The sequence below is a fragment of the Fomitopsis serialis genome, assembly GCF_022376445.1.
Source record: "Fomitopsis serialis strain Sig1Antser10 chromosome Unknown B0H18scaffold_181, whole genome shotgun sequence".
Classification (NCBI taxonomy): domain Eukaryota; kingdom Fungi; phylum Basidiomycota; class Agaricomycetes; order Polyporales; family Fomitopsidaceae; genus Fomitopsis; species Fomitopsis serialis.
The window spans coordinates 6649-27503 of NW_025955141.1; the positions used below are offsets into that span (position 1 = coordinate 6649).

The window sequence follows — 20855 nt, forward strand, 5'->3', positions numbered from 1 at the left end:
TGGCGCCAGGATATGCTTCGTATGTCAGGGACGTACTTAGCAAGGGGGAGTGTTGAACCGTATAGGCGCCCACCGGGCCGCCGGGTTCCACGGGCCGGATCGCACTGCACGTGCTAGATCCGCACTTACCGCATAGAGCAAGTCATGCGTGGGAATGGACTATACAGTAGTATTAGTCAGCGTCTCTCAGATGTATATAAGACCCACCAGTAGCGTAGCTCTCTCTCGAGTACTTCCAACACCGGAACTACTTGTGTGCCTCAAGCTTAACAGCAACACCTTCAAGCAGGTAAGTTAGAGCGTGGTCCACTACATGTGACCTAGTCTGCTCAACACTAATTGCCTTAAACGGTGTTTTGCGGTGGAGTCTGGGAGACTACACCGCAAGATCACTCGTCCGCAGGTCAAAAATTAGACCTGCGGACGAGTGAACCTCGCGTGGCAAGTGGCTGAGCTAGTTACACCAGACCAAGCATGTTTTCGTCCTCCTCTCATCTCATCCGCCATCTCTCCGCTCGTACAACTTACATCTAGTGCCATCCAACCTCAAGAGCCCCTGAAATCGGTGGTGAGTACGTTGTAATACCATCCATCCAGTTCCTAAAGCACTTACACACGGTTGTTCATTCTGTTAGCCGACGGAATATGGATCTTGATGAACCGGCTGTCCCACCGGGTCTCCCGGGAGAAATGAGACTAGAGGACGAGGAATATCTATGGTAAATCGTACTGCTCCATCATACATGATGTTCTAATGCATTGTAGGTTCTCCAAACATTATCAGTTTGGTATTCCTGCATCAGTCCTGGAGAGTATTGAAGGCACGCTTGTGGATGCGCCTAGGCGCCTTGAGGAGATGCCACCGACGTTCCGGCTGCATGAGCCGCACCCCTCCCTCGTTGGTAGGGGACTGACCGTGAACAATAGCTATGTACAGATCATGGATACTTGCCAGCAAGCAGCCATGGCCTGGGCTCAGCAAGAAGCTCACTGGCCTGTCCCCGGTGAGACCCCACGGGATGCAACTGACGAAGGTAAGCAATATAAATAAAATGTGTAGTAAGCGCTCACAATCTCGTAGACTGGCTGTACATAGGCGCGCGTGACTATCTGCACGTGCGGCCTGCACGGGTCTGGGTTGACGGGGAATTGGTCCCTAACTTAGGCCATGAGCACAATGTTTTGGCAGTGACAGTTATTGCAGAGCAGTGAGTACGGCTTATGTCAGCTATTCTTTGCTGATTGCGCTGCAGAGACATGGCCCCTAGTGCTGTCGAGACCTACAATAGTCTCGGCAGTAGGATTGTCAGTGGAGTATCGGACGTGGATGACTTGCTGGCTGCACCCGAGTATGATAGGGTCAAGAAGCGGTGGGTCAACGGCGCTGATGTTGAGCGTCTCTTCCGTGAGCGTGAGGGTATTCCAGAAATTGGCAAAGAGAAGCCCGCCGCTCGTGTGTACAACATCGGCCAGTCCCACCAGCGCTCTCGCAATCTGATTGGCCCCAGCATTGGTGCAAAGCGGTTCACGGAGGATGAAGTGGAGGAACCAGAGGATCTGTCCATACGCCGTGAGCTAAACAAGGCAAGTCTTGCCAATCTCTTGCAGCTTGATGCACTTATAGACGTATGCGTAGATTGGCGCAAAGAATGGTGTGCACGTAATGAAGATGGTAGTCCCAGAGACATACAAGATGCTGCACGATGTCCAGCGCATGCATGGGTCCTTCTGTATGGGGGACCTGGACAACGTCTGCTTCTCTAGCAGCCAGCTAAATGTCTCCGCACCTCAGCACTTGCATCAGATCCGTGAAGGTACGTGTCTGTCAGTTTGTGTTCCTCTTGCTTATATGGTCTTGTGCAGGCAAGAATGACCTCTCGGAATCTCTTGGCCAGTTCGGTGGCTTGCATCGCGACCCCAATGACTGTGTGGGCGCGTACTCTACCATGACCATTTTCTCCCAGCTGGACGAGGACATCGAGCATGGCTATTTCATGCACTATGAGCTCGGTGCATTCTCGTCCATGCCTCACAGGGAGAACCAGTACAATTCACGCATCCTTACCGTCCTATTCTCCGGACTGCGTAAGCACGGTGGTACACCTCCATTTGTCCGCAACCCTGAGACGCCTATCGGTCGCTGCCTGCGACTGAACCATATCATGTATCACATGTCTGGGATTCTGGATGGTAAGGCGCGTGTTCCTCTTGGAGCGCTAGGAGAGCGAGACCCCATCATCATACCTCCGGAGGCGTACAATCCTGAGTATGTGTTTATCTAACTTAGCTACTTTTGTGCTAACATAATCCAAGCTTTGACGATCAAGCCACTCTGAGCTCCCAGCCATGCAACCTCCAGTTGGATGCGCGTTCTCTTGCGGACGAGCGCTCGGCATCTACGGCGGCTGTTGTTGGCCTGTACTTGATGGTCCAGAAGCTATGGAAACATACCGGCCCAACTGCGCAGATTGACATCCATAAGTTCTTTGAAGCTTTCACGTCTGAGGATGCTGAAGGTAATGTGCACTTTGTTTCTTTGTGAGCGGTCACTCACGTCATCCCAGGGAATCAAGTCTCATACACCGATCAAGATATCTTGGACTACCTCCCCGTCCCCGATCGTGAGCATCCCAACTCCAAGCTCCGCCACGAGATCCAGCAGTGGAATGCCCACAGGGAAAGGTTTGCCAATACCATTCCATCCGCTACTTACAGGCCAGACGTTGTCGACATCCGCAATGTGTTACAAGGTGAAGAAGATGAACAAGTTGACCTACAAGTTGGACGTAAGTTGGACGTATACACTATCTCAAACATTGCTAACTTGTTCAATGTTAGGTGTTGGCAAGAGCAAGAGTAGGTTGTGTGTTGATTTTTCATGTATTTGTGCTGACATATGCCACAGAGAAGTTTGGGGCTGATAGCGGTGAACACATGGCACCAAAGTCAAAGTCCAAGAAACGTAAGGATGCGAAGAGCACTGACAATGATAGACCTTCTCAGCGAGGTAAGTGTCTGATGAATAATGTGTTCTACTACCCATTCTCATATTTGTCTCTCAGCTTGTTTGGACTCTGGCGCGGATGAACCAGGTCCGCATTTTTTGTTTTTTTATTTTATTTTTCATGTTCAACTAATTTCTACGTCAAGTCATGCCTGACTTGGCAGCACATCCACACCCAACTGTGCATGGTGTAAACGCGGTTGCTGGACCTTCCCAGCATGGCAGTGGTGAGGAAGGGAACTTGCGCTGCAGCTCTCGTATCAAGGGTGCTGCTGGTCGTACGTAGTAGGGTATTCTGAATAGTAGTAGTAGTTGGCTCATGTTTGGCATTGTAGCAGCAGACGATGACTCCGACGTTGATGATGACATGCAACAGTCTTCCGTCCCTATAGCGGCGGTGCTGCAGCCCCCGTACAACTCAATGACTCCAATGAAGGTATGTCTACAACATTGTGTATCTCGCTTTGATCTCAACCGTACTTTACAGAAGATGGAGATCCGGAAGTGGAGGCATTAGTTTCGGATGATGAATCTTCCGAAAAAAGTATGTACTATGACTTGTGTACAGTCCTATGCTAAAGCGTTTGGCAGGCCATCAAGGTGTCCTTGCCCTCTTTGGCTTGGACAACATCTCCGCATCCGTCCGGACTCTACAGGGCTTGTCCGACTCTCTGCCAGACATGACACAGCGTTATACTGCACAGAACGCAGAACATCTGCGCTCTCTCATGCAAGCATTTGAGGTCCCAAGTTCTACGCAGGCTTGCTCATCTGAATATGCGGTCATGCTCAAGCAGGTGAGTCTCATATTGTTCTACTGTGTATGTTCTAATTTGTGTATATACAGAGCTGGCCCATCATTGACGGCTTCCAAAAGTGGGATCAGTTTCAGCGTCACAAACACGCCGAGCTCCGGTGTGAAGCCATGCTGGCAGAGTCCTACTCCTGGCTATGGCTGAACACGGTCATGCATAATCACTGCAGGGAACTCTTGACTGCACGCCAGCACAGCAAGTCACAACCTCCTACGACTTGGCTTGCTAAACTGGCGGTCAAAGTCTACGACTCCTTTGGGCGGCGCAAGGGTGAAATGCTCTGTCGCTCAACCTTCCTCCCGGAGCTCCCTGCAATGAGTGTGACTTTGCCAAAGAAGACCGTCCGCAAGGATGAGCGTATTGACGCTGTGGTAGAGATCATTCACGGCATTGTGCGCACCTGGCTTGAATTCCCTAAACTGACTTCTTTCCTGCGTGCTCTCTTTGTGAGCACGCTTGTCACGGCTTTTCACACGAATGACGTCCTTTTGCTTGATGGTGTCTGGGCAGTCTGGTGCTCTCCACGTCCTTCCCTTCTTCCTGCGGCACTGCGACGCACAGAACGTATCAACGATAACTCCATTGCAGGCTTGCGCTCGGATCTGGCTTCACTCCCTGTCCTCTCAAATCCTGAAGTGCCAGAGTACCAACAATTCCGTCTTTTCTGTCGACTACTGGCTGGTATACGCTCAGGCACTCCTATCCGGACCAACCCTGTCGACGTCGAGGATCTGTGCAAACTTGGGCTTCTACGCCTTCGTGACTTCGTCATGGAATGCCTCGCTTATGTCCCTCACCTTATCAACAAGTCTATCCCCCTCCCCGAGCCACTCTCTGCACTTCAGAAGTGGTGCATGGAGGATGAGGACCATCGTGTACCCTTCCGTGAGCTCGCTGCGGGCCGGAAGATGATGATGTCGGATGCAGGACCTTTCCACCCGTTCAACATTCACAAGCTCGGCGCCCTCGCTAGCGCATGCATTCATCTTCCGTGGCATTACCTTCTCTTGTCTGTTCTCGCTTCTACAACCTTCGCTCTTCCCATCCCATGCAAATTTTCAGCACATCGTTGCTACCTGTGGTCATGCAGACGAGCCATACTACGTTTGCAACCCTGCGGGATATGGCGCTTACAGCCGTGACCGTAAGACCGAGAACACTGCAGCGTACTTTGCGGAAGAGGCTTTCTACACCAAGAAGCTTCTGTGCAAGGAGCCGGTGAAGTACATGGACGTGTTGAAGGCTTTGCAACTTCGCAATAAAGACTCAAAGAGGAAGTGTCTTCCGGGCATTGGTGCCCTCGCAGCTACATTGCTTGCCTCAGACTTTGTCTATTCAGGCATCGTTGAACGTCCAACAGCCGAGGAGATGGGGAGTGCCGTATGGAACATTAAGTCAGGTGCGCTCGGCGGTCTTACTTTTCTTCAAATCCTGCCAGCAGGAAAAGTCACGAAAGCAGCCACTATAGCGGCTTTCAAGACTGCGTACAATTACCTTGACAGTACTCTCCCCGACGATACAAAGCAGAGTATTGGCTTCGACGAGATTATGGTTGAGCACCTTCTCTGCAAGGTTGCTAGGTGGTCGCACTTCTGTAAAGATTGATTCTGACACGTTCAAGTATGTATTTTATGAGTACACCAGGTTGTCAATTACCATCTTCCTTCTGTGACTCGGAGTCGGCATCCACGCTTGACACGACTGCCCTCATCCAACACGCCTCCGTCTTCGCTCAACACGCCTCCGTTCTCACTCCACCTATTCTCACTTGACGTGCCCACACCCCACACCCCGCCACCACCCTTCCACCTCGACAACTTGATTTCCCACAGATCTGTTTGCACGGACGGCCAGAAGATGAACGCTGGGCGCTGTGATATTGCTGTGCGCCCTGTATCGACTTCACCACAAGCTCAGCTGTGAGCGGCTTAAGGAAGTACATGGGTAGTGGGTACACCCACGTTAACATACCGGAGGCATCCCCGGTGCGGGTTCGGTGCGCAATCATCGCCACACGACTACCGCTAAGGATGGACACAGGTATCGGGTACACCCGTGGTAACATACCCGAGGTGTCCCCGGGTACGGGTGCGGTGTGCGATCCCGTGTACCCGCCTCCCCGCCTCCCGGTGTTGCAGTGTTGTGTGGTGTCGCACCCGTGGCAGTATTGCCAAAAGAGGCAACCCCGCGAGCGCCCAAACTTGCCCGAGGGAGTCGCTCGCGGGGCATCTGCCACCCCATATTCTCTCCCTATCCTCTTGCCAGGACCGGCCAGGTGAGTGCTCGACTCGCCCACAGCCCCAGGCGAAGCAATCTCAAGCACGGCGCGCACGCGGACGGCGAGCACGCACGGCAAAAGCCGCGTGTGCAAGCGCAGCCCACGAACACACCGTATGCGCGGGCCCAGCGGCAACGAGCAACAAGCATACGGCGTGCGCGGGTGACGAGCACACGGCGGGCGCGTACAACGAGCGGACAGCAAGCGCATATGACAAGCGGACGGCAAGCACGGGCGACGAGCGGATGTCGGACGCAGAAGACGACCAACAGATGACAGGGAAGGGTGTGGCGGGCGAGGGCAGGCGAGGGCGAGAGTCCACCGGTGAGTGCAGACGCAGGCGAACAAGCCCACTAACGTAGACACAGAACACGGCGACGTGCAGTGCGACGACCGCGAGCACACAGGGCCAATGCCCTGCGCGCAGGCACGGCTGACGGACGAATGGCGGGTGCACGGTCGAGCGGACGGGTGGTCGGACAGGTGGGTGGTCGGGTGGGCAGGAGAGCGGACGGGCAGGTGAGTGAGCACGATGACATACGACGACCGCGAGCACGTTGGGCTAATGCTCAGCACGCAGACACGGCCGACAAATGCAGGATGGGCAAGGGGCGGGGAGCAAGGGGGCGGGTAGGAGAGCAGGTGGACGGGCTGCTGGACAAGCAGGCGGGCAGGTAAGTGCATGAGAGGGGGGAGGCGAGCAGGCGGGCGAGCACAAGCGCGCTGGCGAGCGACGATACGAGCGACGGGCGCGCACAAAGCGGGCGGGTGGTCAAGGAGTGGGAGAGTGAGTAGGTGGGCGGGCAGGCTGGCAGACGACAGCCCAGCGGACAGCACACGCCGACGACGAACAGACGGGCGGCGGACGGGCGACCGTGCTGCCAGACGCACAAGCGGGCGACGACGTATGGCAACCGCGAGTGTGCAGGGCGAATGCCGAGCACGCAAATGCGACCGACAAACGGACGGTACGCATGAGGATCAGACAGGCGAGGACGAGTGCAAGACGGCGGGTGAGTCGACGCATGGACGGACGAGCTGGTGGGTGGATGGATGAGTGGGTGGATGGACGGACGAGCGGGCAAGCGGGCGAGAGGTCAAGTGGATGGGCACAGGGCCCAGACCAGTGCCAGTGTGCAGGCATGGCCAACGAACGCGTGGCAGGCAGACAAGAGGACGGCGGGCGGGTGGCAGCACACGCCGACCGCGAGTGCGTTGGGCAAATACCCAGCTCGCAGATGCGGCCGACGAACACATGCACATGCGAACGAGCAGGCGGGTGAGCGGGCACTGGGCAAGCAGACAAGCGAAGTCGAAAAAGGGCAGACGGGCGGGCGAGCAGGTGCGTGAGTGGACGAGCAGGTGAGCAGGAAGACGGGTGGGTGCGCGAGCGGACGGGCGAGAGGGCGAGAGGGCGAGAGGACGGGCACGGGCCTGGGGCATGACCCAGCACCACACGCACGACGACCGCGAGTGAACCGGGCGAATGCCCAGCACACAAGCACGGGCCGACGAACGCGCGCAGGGCGACTGGGCGCGGGCATTCAGACAGCAGGGCAAGCAGGCGGGCAACCGACAACCAGGGTACGAGCGGGGTGCCGGTGGGCGGAACCCGCCCCCGGTGTACCCACGGTGAGCCAACCCGCGGTTCACCGCCAACACTGGCGGTGAACTCGGTCGGGTGCGGGTAGCACCGTACATGGGTACGGGTACGGGGGTCATGGGTGCGGTATACGCCCTGCGCACCCGCGGTGCTACCCGTGTCCATCCTTACGGGCCGGGGGCCCCGACACCTGCAGTCGGTACAACAATCAGTGAGATTGTTGTGCCCACTGTCAGCGAACCTTGCGAGGTGCTGAACGTACAACACGATGGACTGACTGGCGAGGTCAGTGGTGTCACGACGCACGACGTGTTTGATGTGCAACTGAGCACGATCCGTATGTCTCCTATGTCTCGATCTATCACTATTCCATTGTGTCTCGATCTATCACTATTCCATTGTGCGCAGCGGATACGCCGAGTCCATCACTTGACATATGCGCTACCGCCATCTCCGTCTTGCATGATGGCGTATCCGGACAGCTTCATAGCTCTACCGTGATACCCAATCTGCAACCTGTATTGATGCTTACATGCCCAGTACCCGCACCTGCGAATGGTACAAGGAACAACGAGTTCATTGTACCCACGATTGGTGATACTTCCGGGGTACGGGAACCATGTGATTTCCTGGTATTGATTCCCGCGGCTACTCTGACCCCACGTAGGTCAGATATAGTCAATCAGTGTGAGTGCAAACACTTGACAAAGCCCAGTACATCCATCTCACAGGATGTACTGGCCTCTTAGGGTTTGACAGGCCTGTCACCAGATTCGGCGACCCAGTCAACTCATCGGGATGACGTGAGGCGCGGACCAATTACAAGCCCACAATCTCATGGTCATACAAGCGGTAGAACACCCCCGCATGACGTGCCAACGACCAGACCGTTGCCTGCTGTACACACGAGGGGCCAACCTTGAGTGTACATGACGCCTCGACAACCAAGCCCGTCAGGCCAACGATTGAGGAACCAAAGAAGCACAGTACTTTCGGATCATCGGAAGTACTGACTCCTTTGTTGTCGACTGCCAAGCCTGCATCAACAACCTTCAAGTCTAGCCTCGACTCAGATATGTCGAGCCATCCTGCTTTGAGTACTCGCCGCATGCATGATGAGTGGACCTCGCGTGTGCGAGATACAACTGCAGAAGTCCCCGATCCAATGCAGTGATGTCATTTAAATGGGATTAACTATCATTCATTATTGAATGCTTCTTAGCTTAACCTGGGTACATTAATGAATGGCCCTTAATCTAATCCTCAGATTAGATTAAGGATTAGGACAGATCAACTTGTATGGATTAGTCACACTTATCCTCACTAATCTGTCTTACTTACAGCACAGAGGGCCAGACAAGCAGCACATCACATGCTTTTAGAGACAGCCAATGTCACTAATCCATTTCTTAAGCTACTGCTAATACAGCTAATCTGTTCTTATGCTAACACTAATCCACATTTACACTACTGCTAATCCATACTTATGCCACTGCTAACCCATACTTATTATACTGCCAATCCAGTCTTATGCTACTGCTAATGCTACACTACTGCTAATCCATACTTATCCAACTGCTAATCCATACTTGACTCAATGCTTATCCAATCTTATGCTACTGCTCATCTGTACTTGGAATAATCCTAATCCCTACTTAGACTACTGTTAATCCATGGATAAGTCATACTAAAGCACACACTAATCTGTACTTACACTAATCCTAATCCACAATTAGACTACTGTTGACTCATGGCTAAGTTCTACTAAAGCACGCTTAAGTGAATGCCAATCCATACTTAAGTCAGCTTCAACTACCACATTCCTAAGATAATCGTAATCAACGTCATAAACGTAGTCCACCCTACCCTTAGAAACTCGGTGGGCCCCTGCTTGCAGTGTTCGTCGTGCTCCTGTTCGCCGGGCAAGACGCCTGTCTGCCGTCATCGTGTTCGCCCTCGTCATGCTCACACTTGCCTGTGTCGTATTCGCGCTTGTCGCGCCCGTGCTAGTCGTGCTCGCCCTCGTAGGGCTAGTGTTCGTCGTACTCGTGCTCGTCGTGCTCGTGCGCATCGCATTGGCCGTGGTCGCCCCCGTGCCGCCCGCGCTCACCTCCCGCGTGCTCACCACTCACCGCTTGCCGCTGTCGTGCTCGGTACGCTTACAACTGCTCGCCGGAGGCTGTCGCCGTCGTGCTTGTGCTTGGCGGCCTCAGGCCCGGTGACCTCCTGCTTGACATGCCTGTCCCGGTCGCACACGACTTCTTCGTGTGCGTCGTTCTCCCGATCGTGTTCGTCACGGGTCCGCCGCCACTAGGCTTGTGCTTGGCAAGCATCTGCCTGCTGCCGTCGTCCTGGCTTCCTGGACCAGCCTCGCCGCACCCGCGCTTACCAGTTGATAACACGGCAGCCGAGAGCTTGTCAACGACATGTCTTCTGCTCTGGTATGGCAACTCACCTTGCTGAGACATCGCCAGTGGCGTGTCTCCCCACGTCGCCGCCGCGCTCCCATGCCGACCGCCTGGCCACGCGACAGGTGAGTATTCGTCAGCTTCAACTGTACGCGCACAGACTCACCTCCATCACCTCTTCAGAGCACCCTCCGCCTCCCACCGGCTCGCCAAACTCGCTCGTCCAGGCCGCGTACGTCACTGCCCGCCGGTTGTTAGCGCAGCACCGTGCCCGCCGGTTGTTAGCGCAGCACCGTGCTATGCACTCTCGCCTCGTTGGCACCTGGCGGGCGCTGTACTCGACGGACACTGGACGATGTGTCGCATCTGCCGAGGAACCCAACGTATCAGTACTGCCCTGCCACTCAGTGCACCACACTCACCTGTGCAATACCTCTCTCGCAACGCCCAGCGCATTCCCTCCAACGTCGGCTTCGAACTACCGCCCGCATTCCCGGTACCCTCCCCAACCCGGTACGTCGTCCCTATGCCGTGCTACGCACAGCCATTACCCCGCTCGCCGGATTTCGATATGTCGTGTATTTGTTGAACGACAGATGAGAGACGTGCGGAGGAGGCGGGGTCAACGACCGGGGTGGGTAGCGAATGCCAGAGGTCAGTTCGCCAGACGACGATGTGTCGTGTCTTCGATGGTCGGGATGCAGTCCACGACGTGCGAGGGAGTATACATGACGATGCGCCCGCTGACCGAGTTCTTCACGGCAGCGAATGATCAACGAGGTGTCGTCTCTGCGCTACGACAGACGAGCCCGCTCGCCGGAATTTCGTACGTCGTGTCTTTGTTGACCGGGGGGCGAGCACCGCACAGAGCAGGCGAGGCTGTCGGTGGTTTGTGGCGGACCATCGGCGGCCGTCAGACGTCAGTTCCGCGGACGACGATATGTCGTCTCTTTGAAGATCGGGACGCCGTGTGAGTTGCGTGTATAGGCGACGACGTGCTCGCTGACCGCGTTCCTCGCGGAACGCACGAGATGGTCGTGCTCATGCACGCACGTCTCAGTCAAGCACCTCTGTGGCGTGCTCATCCTATTCACACTGAGCATCGTGTGGGTATCCACGGCAGGTCCTGCTCACCTGGGTTGTCTTTCACTAGCCGCGATCGCAGTCGTCGGGGCATGGCTCTGCGGGCTGGCCTGGTGGTTCTCAGGCGGGCCATCGGTGAACGAGTCCTCGGTGTCCTCATGCTCAGCGCGGTCGTACTCGCTGGGGTTGACCGCGTAGGGCTCTGCAAGCACCCCTTTCTCCGTGCGCGAGGACGATCGAGCGTCGATTCGCGGGCCTTTGCTGGCGCCAACTTAGCGCTCCGCAGGCCCTGACATGGCGACTTCGGCACACATCACCTGGTCGCGGCATTGTCGACCACGAAGCGCGTCAAGGAAGATGGACAGGGTGCGTGTTTTAGCGGGCGGTGGCGACAAGGCGGGGGCGACTCACCTGCTCTGGCAGCCCCGCTGGTAATGTTCGCCCTCCATCCTTCCTTATCCCCGATTCCCCACCGTATTCACGCCAACAGCCACGCTTTTGACGCGCCGCTAGAGCCCGTCGTGAACGCGTGTCGCCCCGGCTTGAGACGCGTTGCAAACGCGTTGACGTGGTCGCGTTTGCGCGCCGCCCGCGACGCTTCGAGTCGCGCGATCTAGATGCAGCGGTTGCAGATGGTATCTTTGATGTCGAGGGCGACCGAACAAGCGGCGGGAGGTGGAGAAGGAAGGGGGTGGTAGCTGAGGGAGGGGCGCAAGCGCCGGCGCTCCGGCGACTACCTACCGAAACAGGTGGGTCCTTCCGAAACCGGCATGCCCGAGCTTTTCGGCCCGCAGCATCGGGTTCGTGGGCCATGAAGGGGAGTGTGGCAGCGGAGGAGCAGATACGGGAGGAAGGGAACAGGCGACCTAAGCAGGTAAGACAGGTTCAAGACCGCGCGAGAACGAAGGGCACGGTCACAATCGCGAATCTCACCATTTGCCAGCGCATGGCTCCACGAGTAATCCGAGGCGTCGGCGACGAATGCACGAATGCGTTGGCCAGGATGTCGCGACGCGTTCAAGAATGGGTCGCAATAACAACGGCGAGGTGTTGGCGAGAGTACGCGGAACACCTCGGGAGTGAGGGCGCTCAGTAACTGGGTCGAACGCTGGACAGGTGGATGTGTGAGGGACAGGCAGACATGATACGCAGGCATTTGACGCGATGGAGAGGGGTGGAACACGTCAAGAAGGGGGTAGGAATGAACATACAAGACGTACATTGCAATTTCGAGCCTTCGTACTCTTTTTCCTTCAACTGGCACCCTCGTTACTCCGGCTTACATCCATCGTTCCTGCCGCGCTCGCTTCATATTCGTCATCCTTTGGGCCTCTTTTCCCGGGCTTGACAACCGAATCCAGTTGTGCCTGCCTTGCTTGCACATCGCAGGACAGGACTCGGGTGCCCGTTGCGCGTTCCATGAGCCACGCCACGCCGATCGAGAACATGGCAGCGCGTTCGCGCTCGCGTGTCCGGTCCACGCACGGGGCTTGAAGAGAGTCGGCCACTCGCGGTTGCAGATGATGGCGGTCGAGAATGCAGCGCTGGGACGGCGCGCCCCTCCAGTGAGCTGGCCCGCGCGTTAGACAATGGTCGTCCACAGTAGCGAGGCGGTGGATCGTTTTTTGAAGCGGCGGAAGCGAGAATACGCTCAACACGGAGAGTGTGTGTCAGGCGCTGTGCAAAAGCAATGGTGCCGGGAGGGACAAGGGAACGAGTGGACGATCCCGTGGCAGGTGGATGGGAGGCGGTGGCCAGACAGCCATGGCACTGGCAAGCCGGCGACCACGTCCGATGCGGCACCACGAGCGCGTTGGAGAGCGGGCGGGGCAGCCATACCTGTACATGTTACGTGACGTAGCATATACGAGGTATAGCGTGCTGACGAGGCGAACAGGGGATTAGACTATCTTCCTTCTGCTGTTCAAGATCAGTATGTTTTCGGTTTCAGCGCAAATCACACGTACCAAGAGCCCGGTGCAATGCACGCAAGTTAGCGATGTACGCCGCGTCCATGTCGAAGTCGGCATCGAGGACGGCTGCCGCATTCACAGCCACCAGCTCGAAGAAGTGGCTCATGTCGATCCAGACTCCTCCATCGTATGTCCAGACGAAGCACGACGTCGGCTTCCATCCGCGCGTGCGCCGGGTACTCAAAGGCATCGCGAAAGTCGTCAGCTCGACACCCTCGACGCTGGGTGGCTTGGGCCCTCGTAGAACGTAGTCGACGACGCTCCATGCGCGAGGATTCATCTGGAATGTTAGTTCAGGTTTCGCAGCATGGTATTGAATCGGTAACTCACTTTGCTATTCTTTCGGGCACTTAGAAGGGGCGCGATCCGCATCCGGTCACTCTGCACTTCGGTGACCAGGCAAGGACGCTTCTTCGTTGAGGTTTTGGTTCCGCCAGACTGCAAGGCGAAGTCTAGTCGAGCTGGGCTGTAGAGTACGACATAAGGCGGTGAGGAGTCCATGCCGAGGTGTGGGGCGAGGAACGAGGATGATTCGGTTCGAATGCACTTCTGGATCAAGGACAGCGCTACTCACAGCTGGATGCATTGAATTTCTCGCGATCGCACTTATGAATTTCGCGTTACCGATGACCAGGGTTTGCAGCCCGCCTTCGTGAGAGCAGAACAAAGACGTCCGCGACTGGTGCACACCGACTGGTGTATGAAGGGTTTGCAGGGGCCCGCAGAGGTCACGCGCGCGGGCTAGCAGCACTCGAAGGCAAATATATTGTGGATTATTCGGCGGGTCCGCGGCGCCACTTGTGCACTCGCCAGAACGGACCCGAGAGGGTTGGCGGTAGTGTAGGCACGGCCAATGAGACACCTTCCATATCGGGGAGTGGTGCGCATCAAGGCGGGTGGCGGGCGTTCATGAGCGTGCGCGCACGTGCCAACCTGCCCGATTAGGAAGGCGACCAGACGGGAGGGCTGCCAGCGCGCGGTGGCAGCAGGCGAGGAAGGATGGCGGCGTTGGGGGACTGACTCCGGGCGTGAAACTGGTGGGGAGCGAACCTGGCCACGCAGTATTTAGTGTATTACAAGGTACCGCGAGCGGGGGGAAACGTAGTTGGTGCATGATCGTGCATGATCGAAAGGGTTGAGCCGCGGCGGCGCAGCCATGGATGAGGGCGGAGAAGTCGAGCGTGCTAAGTGAACCCGTTCGCGCGACTTCGAGAGCGACGCGGAGGACTTCCTTTGATAAGCTGCGGATGCGACCACCCGGGCCGATCCCCAACGCGAACATCGACGCAGCTTACCGCAGGGCATCCAGGCGTGTGCTCGTACTGGTCGATCGGAGCTCTGCGACGAAGCGGGCAGTCGCCGGAAGGGAGTGCGGTTACTCCTTCGGCGCGAGGGGAATGGGGTCACCCGGCAAGGCCTGAAGCATCCATCGACCCCTCCGCGTCGGGAACAACGAGGCTGGCAGCCCTGCAGCGATGCACCAGCCTTCCCTCAGAGGGAGATTAGCCCTCTCGCTGGGTGCTCTTCTGCAGGCAGGGTGAGCATGAACAGGCAAGCAGAGGGTATGCGGGGAGGCCGAACGCACCTAGATGCCACCCCTTCAGGCGCCGTAAAGATACCCTCGTCATCTCCGCCCAGACGCCCCAACGCCTCGTCCCGGCTCGTCCTGCTGTGGGCCCTCCGTGTGGCCACGGACTTCAGCAGTCTCCGAGTCGCCCTGGTTCGTGATCTGCCTCAGAGGTTCAGTATGATAGCAGCACACGAAATGTAACTTACCTCGGAGTAATCCCACTTCTCCTCGGGATCCCTGCGCGCCTTGGCGAACGTCTCAGAGCACTGATCACTCAGCCTCTGGTACATGTCCGCTTTCCTTCTTGCATACGCGCGAGCCCCCTCAGATAGCTCCGTGTTCAAAGCCAGAGAGTTCCATGCCAGGCCCAGGTTCTTGAAACCGAGTATCGTGCGCTTGAACTCAGCATGCAGCTTGTTGATCTCTTCATTCACTCGTGCCAGGTCCGCCCGAGCTCGGAACCACTGCACGCGATCGACTTCAACAGTAGTTAGTGCCGCTAAGACGAGCAGGTATCGAGCACTGACCTTCTGATTGCCAAGCATCTGCGTCGGTCTTGCTCGTCCAAGGTGGAACGACAGTCCAAATCCACGACTGTTCCTCGCGGCTGTCGCCCTGTTCGCGCGGCTTACGCCAGTTCTTGCTCTTGAGGTCTTGCTCCATATTGATTGCTTTGAGGATGTCGGAGGGGGTGGAGTCGCTCAGGGCCAGGAGGCGGTCGCGGTTGTAGTTGTACAACCCAGCCAGGACTCGCGTTCGTGCGGCGGCAGTGGAGACCTGCTTTTGCGACCGGGTGTTGTCCTTCTGACCACGTGCGTGCTTGCGCTTGTCGGACAGGAACGCACCCTGGTGATTCACCGACATCTTCACTGCGTTCAGCAGATCATACGCGTGGCCCAGCCGGATGCGCCGTTCGAATACAGCGAGCGCGTCAAGCCCAAGGTCTTTCCGCTCCGCGGTGGAGAAGTCAGAAGGCACGACCAAGGGTTCGTCTTCCGGCGACCCGCAATCTTCGTCGTCATCTTCCTCTGGTTCGTCGACGTCGACCTCGGGTAAGTCCATATCAGGCATGACGGAGGCCTGGAGGTCGCGCCACCTCTCGAGTTCACGCCGCAGAGTACGCCGCTCAGCGGCGACACCGGCGTCCGTCTCGTCAATCTCAAGAGTATCGGCAGTGCCGCCGCCGCGCACTTTCTTGAGCTTGGCCCGCACTTCATATCTATCCGATGTGAGACCAGGTCGACGAAGGATAGAAGGGACTCACTGTCGTGTCTCAAGCTCAAGACCCTTTCTGAAGAAGTTCACCGTTCCGGACGGGACTTGATGAGCAGCAGCTGTGGTGAAGTCAGCTCTAGGGCTGATCTCGAGCTTCGCGAGTTCTTCGTAGGCCCTCCCGGCACTCGGCACTGATGTATATTTGTGAGCATACCACTCGACGCTGCCGAACAACCAGTCCCTACCTTTACTTTCATCCAACATGTACACACTCTGTAACGCGTCGGCAGTCGTCGAGGACGCCTTGCGTCCCTTGGCCTTGGCCTTGGTCTTGGCTTTGGCTTTGGCTTTGGCTTTCGACTTCCTCCGAGTCTCCGGCACGCCACTACTACCTCCCGCGAAGCCATCAGCGGCCGGGGGACCCATGTCGCCCTTCATCGCCTTCCATTCTTCCACTTTGTCGCCAGCGACCTTGGTGAGGGCTTCGTAGAGGTTCTTCTTCTGGTCCTGCAATGCGAAGGCTTCTTTAAGTTTCCTCGCGAGAAACGAAGCTGAACGTGTATTGTCAGCGAGGGTCGATATGCCTATTTACGGAGTCACACGAACCTGTACCTTCCACTTTGCACCAATTCCAGTGGTTGTGAACAGCATTGAGAGCGTCGTGGCGATGCCCGACACTCATCTCGCGCGTACTAAGACCGACCTGATTGTGTTCCGCCCACGGGTGTTCGACGCTCTCGCCGTGGGAGAGGCCTGCACCCCACGTATAACAGAGCGCGAAGAGAATCTGACACAGCTCTTTGTGCGCGAGCATGTGCAGTTTCGGAAGGAGGAGCTGCATACGATCGAGCAGCGGGACGAGATGCGGGAACCGGGAGGCGAAGCGTTGGTGCAGGTTCTTGCCATAAATACACGCGACGTCGTACGTGAAGATAAAGTGTTGCAGTTCTTGCAGCCCTTCGAGTGCTCCAGCTAAGGCAAAGTCCATATGACCGTACCTGATTGAGGGTGAGAGAGAGACAAGGATGTGCAGCAACAGACAAACCTTTCACCCTTCTGCAAGTCGACCATCGCGCCTGGACGAAAACACCCATGACGGATGCAAATGACGGCGACCACGCCACTGACCTCCAAGTTACGAAACTTGCCCGGCCGCTGTGCCCTTCCAACCTTGAAACCACTGCAGGTCTCCGGCTAAGTCGGGGAAGTGAGTAAGATTGCAGGTCAAGGCTGCATGAATACGCACTGCAGGTTCAGAGTCGATCGCCTCCAGATAGCTCTGCATCTTCGCGGGATGCACAAAGTATCCTTCGCCTTCGGAAAGGCTCACATCGTCGGGGTCATCTCGCTTCCGCTTCTTCTGCAGTCCGTGGTTGCCGTCCCCACCCAGTTCGCAAGCGTGTATGTATCTGGCGTCTTCGGTTAACCGTGACCTACAAGTTCCGCTTGCATCGGGCACTCACGCTAACTCCGTCGGGGTGCTTTTCCAGTTGTCGGGCATGTTGAAGCCCGGCCACGGACAAGCAACACAAGGTACAGTAACGGACGCAGGTCGGTTGGGGAGGGCTAGGCCGTGGTGCAGCCCAGCTCGTTTCTGCGCGGTCAAATGCTGCCACACTCGTCCTACAACGTTCATCTCGCGATATCGATTCTGTAGCCATGTTAGAAGCCATCTCAGTATTGACGTGAGGACGTACCTTGACCGTCCGCGTCCCTGAATTGTCCGTAAGTCGACGCAGTGCTTGAAAGTAGTCGTAGGCGCCCTTCTTCGACGTCAGGAAATGCAGGTCCCATTGCCGAAGAACGTCGAAGGTGAACGCGCTCTCTGGGCGCTCCAGCGTCGCAGGAAACAGGCCTATCCGAAGGAGCTGCGAGACAGTGCGCCGCCTGTTCGGACAATGACATTCGTGGATGCGGACGCGGTGCACGCCGTTATGGTGCGTGACGGTGTACGTGATGGGGTGAGCGACCGCCGGTGCGCACCTGCAAGGAGAGCCGCCATGGCCGAGGTGCATCTCGAACCCGAGATCGGACAGATCCTTCTTCTCCAGGTAGCGGCCGTTCCACTCCTCGACCCAATGGAGCGGATTCAGACGGTGTCCGTCGACAATACAGTCTTGACATTGGAGTGGGGACTGCAGGCAGTCACGGCATCGAGTGGTCGCCTTCGATCGCCCACAGGCGCACGGCGTATCGAGTCCCGCCGGTACCTCAGAAGCGAGAATGTCCTCGAGGATGTCTTTGAAATGAGGTATCCATTTGTCCAAGACCTTGGAGATCCCGTTCTGAATCATTGATGGCAGAGTCATTAGCATGCTGAAGCGCACGAGTGAAGTGGTATACCTTAATCGTGCGACCCTTCGACTTGTCTGTCTTGTCCTGTCCCGTAGCCGATGGCAGGGGAGGGGGAGGTGGAGGGGGAATGTCCAATGGCGGAGGTGCGGGGCTCGTAGGACGCGGAGACGTGACCCGCGGACGCTTCTTCGGGGGAGAGGAGGAGACTGAGCGACGGCTGACGGAGGCGGAGAGTCGAGCACGCCCAGTGGGGCGCACAGAGATTGTCTCTGTGACCGCGAAGACGGGTGGACGGATCTCCTCGATGTGAACCCGAGGCCGTTTGTGTCGGCCATGCAACGCGCTCATCGTACACAGATGTTCTCAAGGAGTGCGGGATGCTCGCAGACAGCTCGCAGTCGGTTCCGTCAATCACCCGCCACCGACGCGTCGGGGAGCTGGGCCCGCCGTTGTTCTTCGACCATGCATCAGCCCTGCCTCCAGCCCGTCGGATACGGGTCATTCAATGAAGCTAATACGGCCGTGATAGATTGTTTCGTAAATCGAGATGTACTATGGCTACATGAAACAACCAGGCGCGAATCCCGCTCGCTGCGCCCTGGATTCGTAGAGGCAGGCTGTATCCTCATGCGCGTTCGTGTGAAGGCCGATGCGACGCAGTTCCATATGGCTATATTGGGGGCGGCACTATTAGATGCACCCTCGTTGTGCCCGAAGGGCGGGGGACTTACTGAAAGTGGCATGGCCCGTACCCGCGTAGTCGGGGACTAAGAGGGATGTCGATGCCGAGCCTTCTGATGACACCGAAAGACGGGAACAGTGCCGCGTCGCAGATGAGAGCCCGAAAACTACCGAACGATGAGCATGTGCTGCGGGGGAGAGGGATTCGGAGGACGACATACCGGTGTCGAATTAGGCTGCACTCGTCTAAGATCCAGATAACCTCTCCTTCGTCGATCGGCTCAGCTTCACCCGGGCCTTGCAACGTCGAGCGGAGATGCACCGCATGGAGCGCGGCAACGCGCCTGTGGCCATCACACCGACAGTGGAAGTGGTGAGCCCACCGAAAGAACGCAAGACCTAAGACTGTAGACACGTACTGTACCTCGAGTTCATGCAAGATGCTGGCTGTCCGGGGCGTGGCGATGGGAGTGCAGACGTTCCTATGGTTCCTGGACGCGTGTTGTAGACCCTGTGTAGCGTGAACGATCCAGCGGGACCAACGTACCTGGGGTTTCTAAGGATGCCGCGGCGCGTTTGTATGCGAGGCTTCGTGCGTTAGGTTGACCGACTAATCTGGTAGAGCCGACACATTAGGAGGTTGGTCGGTGACGGGGCACGGACATCTCAACCGCAGGTAACCCTGCGGGAGCGTGTCATGTCACGGAGGCAAAGGTGACCTTACGGCCCCTCGCTCACCCGTGTCTTGCTGTTGCTGGTCGTACACTTGAGGCCACGCTTTCGAAAGGACGGTCTTGAGACCTGTGCTCGCGACGGCGGATTAAGGCGCATGGATTTGAACACGGAGGACAGTCATGAGCAGAGTGTGTTGAGACGCGAGTGCGGTAAGGCGGATTAAAGGGTAGTTAGAGACGGATTAGACGCAGGGTAGAGTAGGTGGATTAGACACGGATTAGAGGAGGATCAAGAGACACCAGGCAACGTGATTGGCTCGACGCGTCCAGTCACGTGACTGTGGCTCGCAGTTCGTGGCTGGCCGACCAATCCCATCCTTTATCCTTCCTAATCCTTTCGTCTCAATCCCCTCTTAATCCCTCTTATCCGCTGCACTTCTAATCACTGTCTAATCCCTCTCCTCGCCGACTCGAGATCCTCAAGGCCCCATCGACTTCGTGAAGGCCGTACTCGACATCCTCAAGCCCCATCGACTCCGTCAAGGCCGGACTCGACGTCCTCAAGACCTCACCGACTTCCTCAAGGCCCGAGGCGACCACTTCAAGGTTCCAGGGACATCTCCTGAGCGGCGCGACCTAGAGCTTTAGCCCGACGTCGCCCCTCTTCGACAACTGTGCGCGTCCTGGGGTGTTAACGCCACGACGCCCAGTCTCTATCGCTCAGTCACGGACCCACGACCTCGCGACTTTCAAGCCACAATTGTTCTCAGCCCTCGGGACACGTACGTTCTCGCGTCTTGGGTTTTACGGGACACTAACTCGGGTGTCAAAGTGATCGTCCTTCCCATCCGTGTGCAACTAGTAACGATGTCTCGTATATCGAACACGTCGTCGGGCATGCCAACGTGAGTACCAGCTCTCATGCTACAAACACAATGTGACCCCGAAGATAGGTCCTCGAGAGCCGGAACATCGTCGAGGGGCATGCAGGGCGAGCCGTTGTAAGTGCGATGCTTAGATCCAAGCCCCGTCTATTGCTGACCGTCCCGGTGTCAGCGGCTCACTAACCCGGCAGCGTCGATCAAGTGAGGCACCCCTGCGTCCCACCCATCGGGACCCCTTCGCGCCGACGGAGCCATGTGCGGCTGGAGGGAACCAGCAAGGCTCGGCCGATGAGCTACGACTAGCCGTTTTCGGCCTGGAGCGCAGGGAAGAAAACGGCGGGACGGATGTAGCGCAGGAGGAGTTGGTTCTGG

The 20855-nt window shown here is 57.0% G+C and overlaps 5 protein-coding genes across 5 annotated transcripts; 2 read left to right on the top strand and 3 right to left on the bottom strand.

Annotated features, from left to right (window-relative positions):
• Positions 1-645: 645 nt before the first annotated feature.
• B0H18DRAFT_960217 (uncharacterized protein) lies at positions 646-5041 on the top strand (the record flags this gene model as incomplete). The annotated part of the gene is made up of 18 exons (XM_048042929.1): positions 646-719; positions 766-1034; positions 1082-1208; positions 1254-1626; positions 1649-1814; positions 1864-2266; positions 2314-2516; positions 2565-2682; positions 2716-2786; positions 2839-2856; positions 2906-3007; positions 3063-3092; positions 3151-3282; positions 3381-3440; positions 3492-3548; positions 3596-3801; positions 3852-4828; positions 4882-5041. 18 exons carry the CDS (start codon positions 646-648, stop codon positions 5039-5041), a joined length of 3546 nt encoding a protein of 1181 aa, XP_047886118.1.
• A 5019-nt stretch (positions 5042-10060) lies between these two features.
• B0H18DRAFT_164533 (uncharacterized protein) lies at positions 10061-11218 on the top strand. Its single transcript, XM_048036938.1, has 2 exons — positions 10061-10233; positions 10292-11218. The coding sequence occupies exon 2, from the start codon at positions 10408-10410 to the stop codon at positions 11080-11082; it is 675 nt and encodes a 224-aa protein (XP_047886119.1). The 5' UTR covers positions 10061-10233; positions 10292-10407; the 3' UTR covers positions 11083-11218.
• On the bottom strand, positions 11136-12086 carry B0H18DRAFT_164564 (uncharacterized protein). Its single transcript, XM_048036939.1, has 3 exons — positions 11603-12086; positions 11243-11492; positions 11136-11194 (listed from the first exon to the last, which is right to left on the bottom strand). Exons 1-3 carry the CDS (start codon positions 12002-12004, stop codon positions 11190-11192), a joined length of 657 nt encoding a protein of 218 aa, XP_047886120.1. The 5' UTR covers positions 12005-12086; the 3' UTR covers positions 11136-11189.
• A 1953-nt stretch (positions 12087-14039) lies between these two features.
• B0H18DRAFT_164570 (uncharacterized protein) lies at positions 14040-14692 on the bottom strand. The gene has a single exon (XM_048036940.1). The coding sequence runs from the start codon at positions 14444-14446 to the stop codon at positions 14072-14074; it is 375 nt and encodes a 124-aa protein (XP_047886121.1). The 5' UTR covers positions 14447-14692; the 3' UTR covers positions 14040-14071.
• A 96-nt stretch (positions 14693-14788) lies between these two features.
• Positions 14789-19756, bottom strand: B0H18DRAFT_1126088 (uncharacterized protein; the record flags this gene model as incomplete). The annotated part of the gene is made up of 16 exons (XM_048035109.1): positions 14789-14893; positions 14941-15212; positions 15262-15953; positions 15999-16140; positions 16195-16500; positions 16556-16947; positions 16995-17143; positions 17196-17358; positions 17413-17600; positions 17647-18084; positions 18160-18234; positions 18293-18461; positions 18976-19092; positions 19147-19269; positions 19345-19436; positions 19664-19756. 16 exons carry the CDS (start codon positions 19754-19756, stop codon positions 14789-14791), a joined length of 3516 nt encoding a protein of 1171 aa, XP_047886122.1.
• Positions 19757-20855: the final 1099 nt, after the last annotated feature.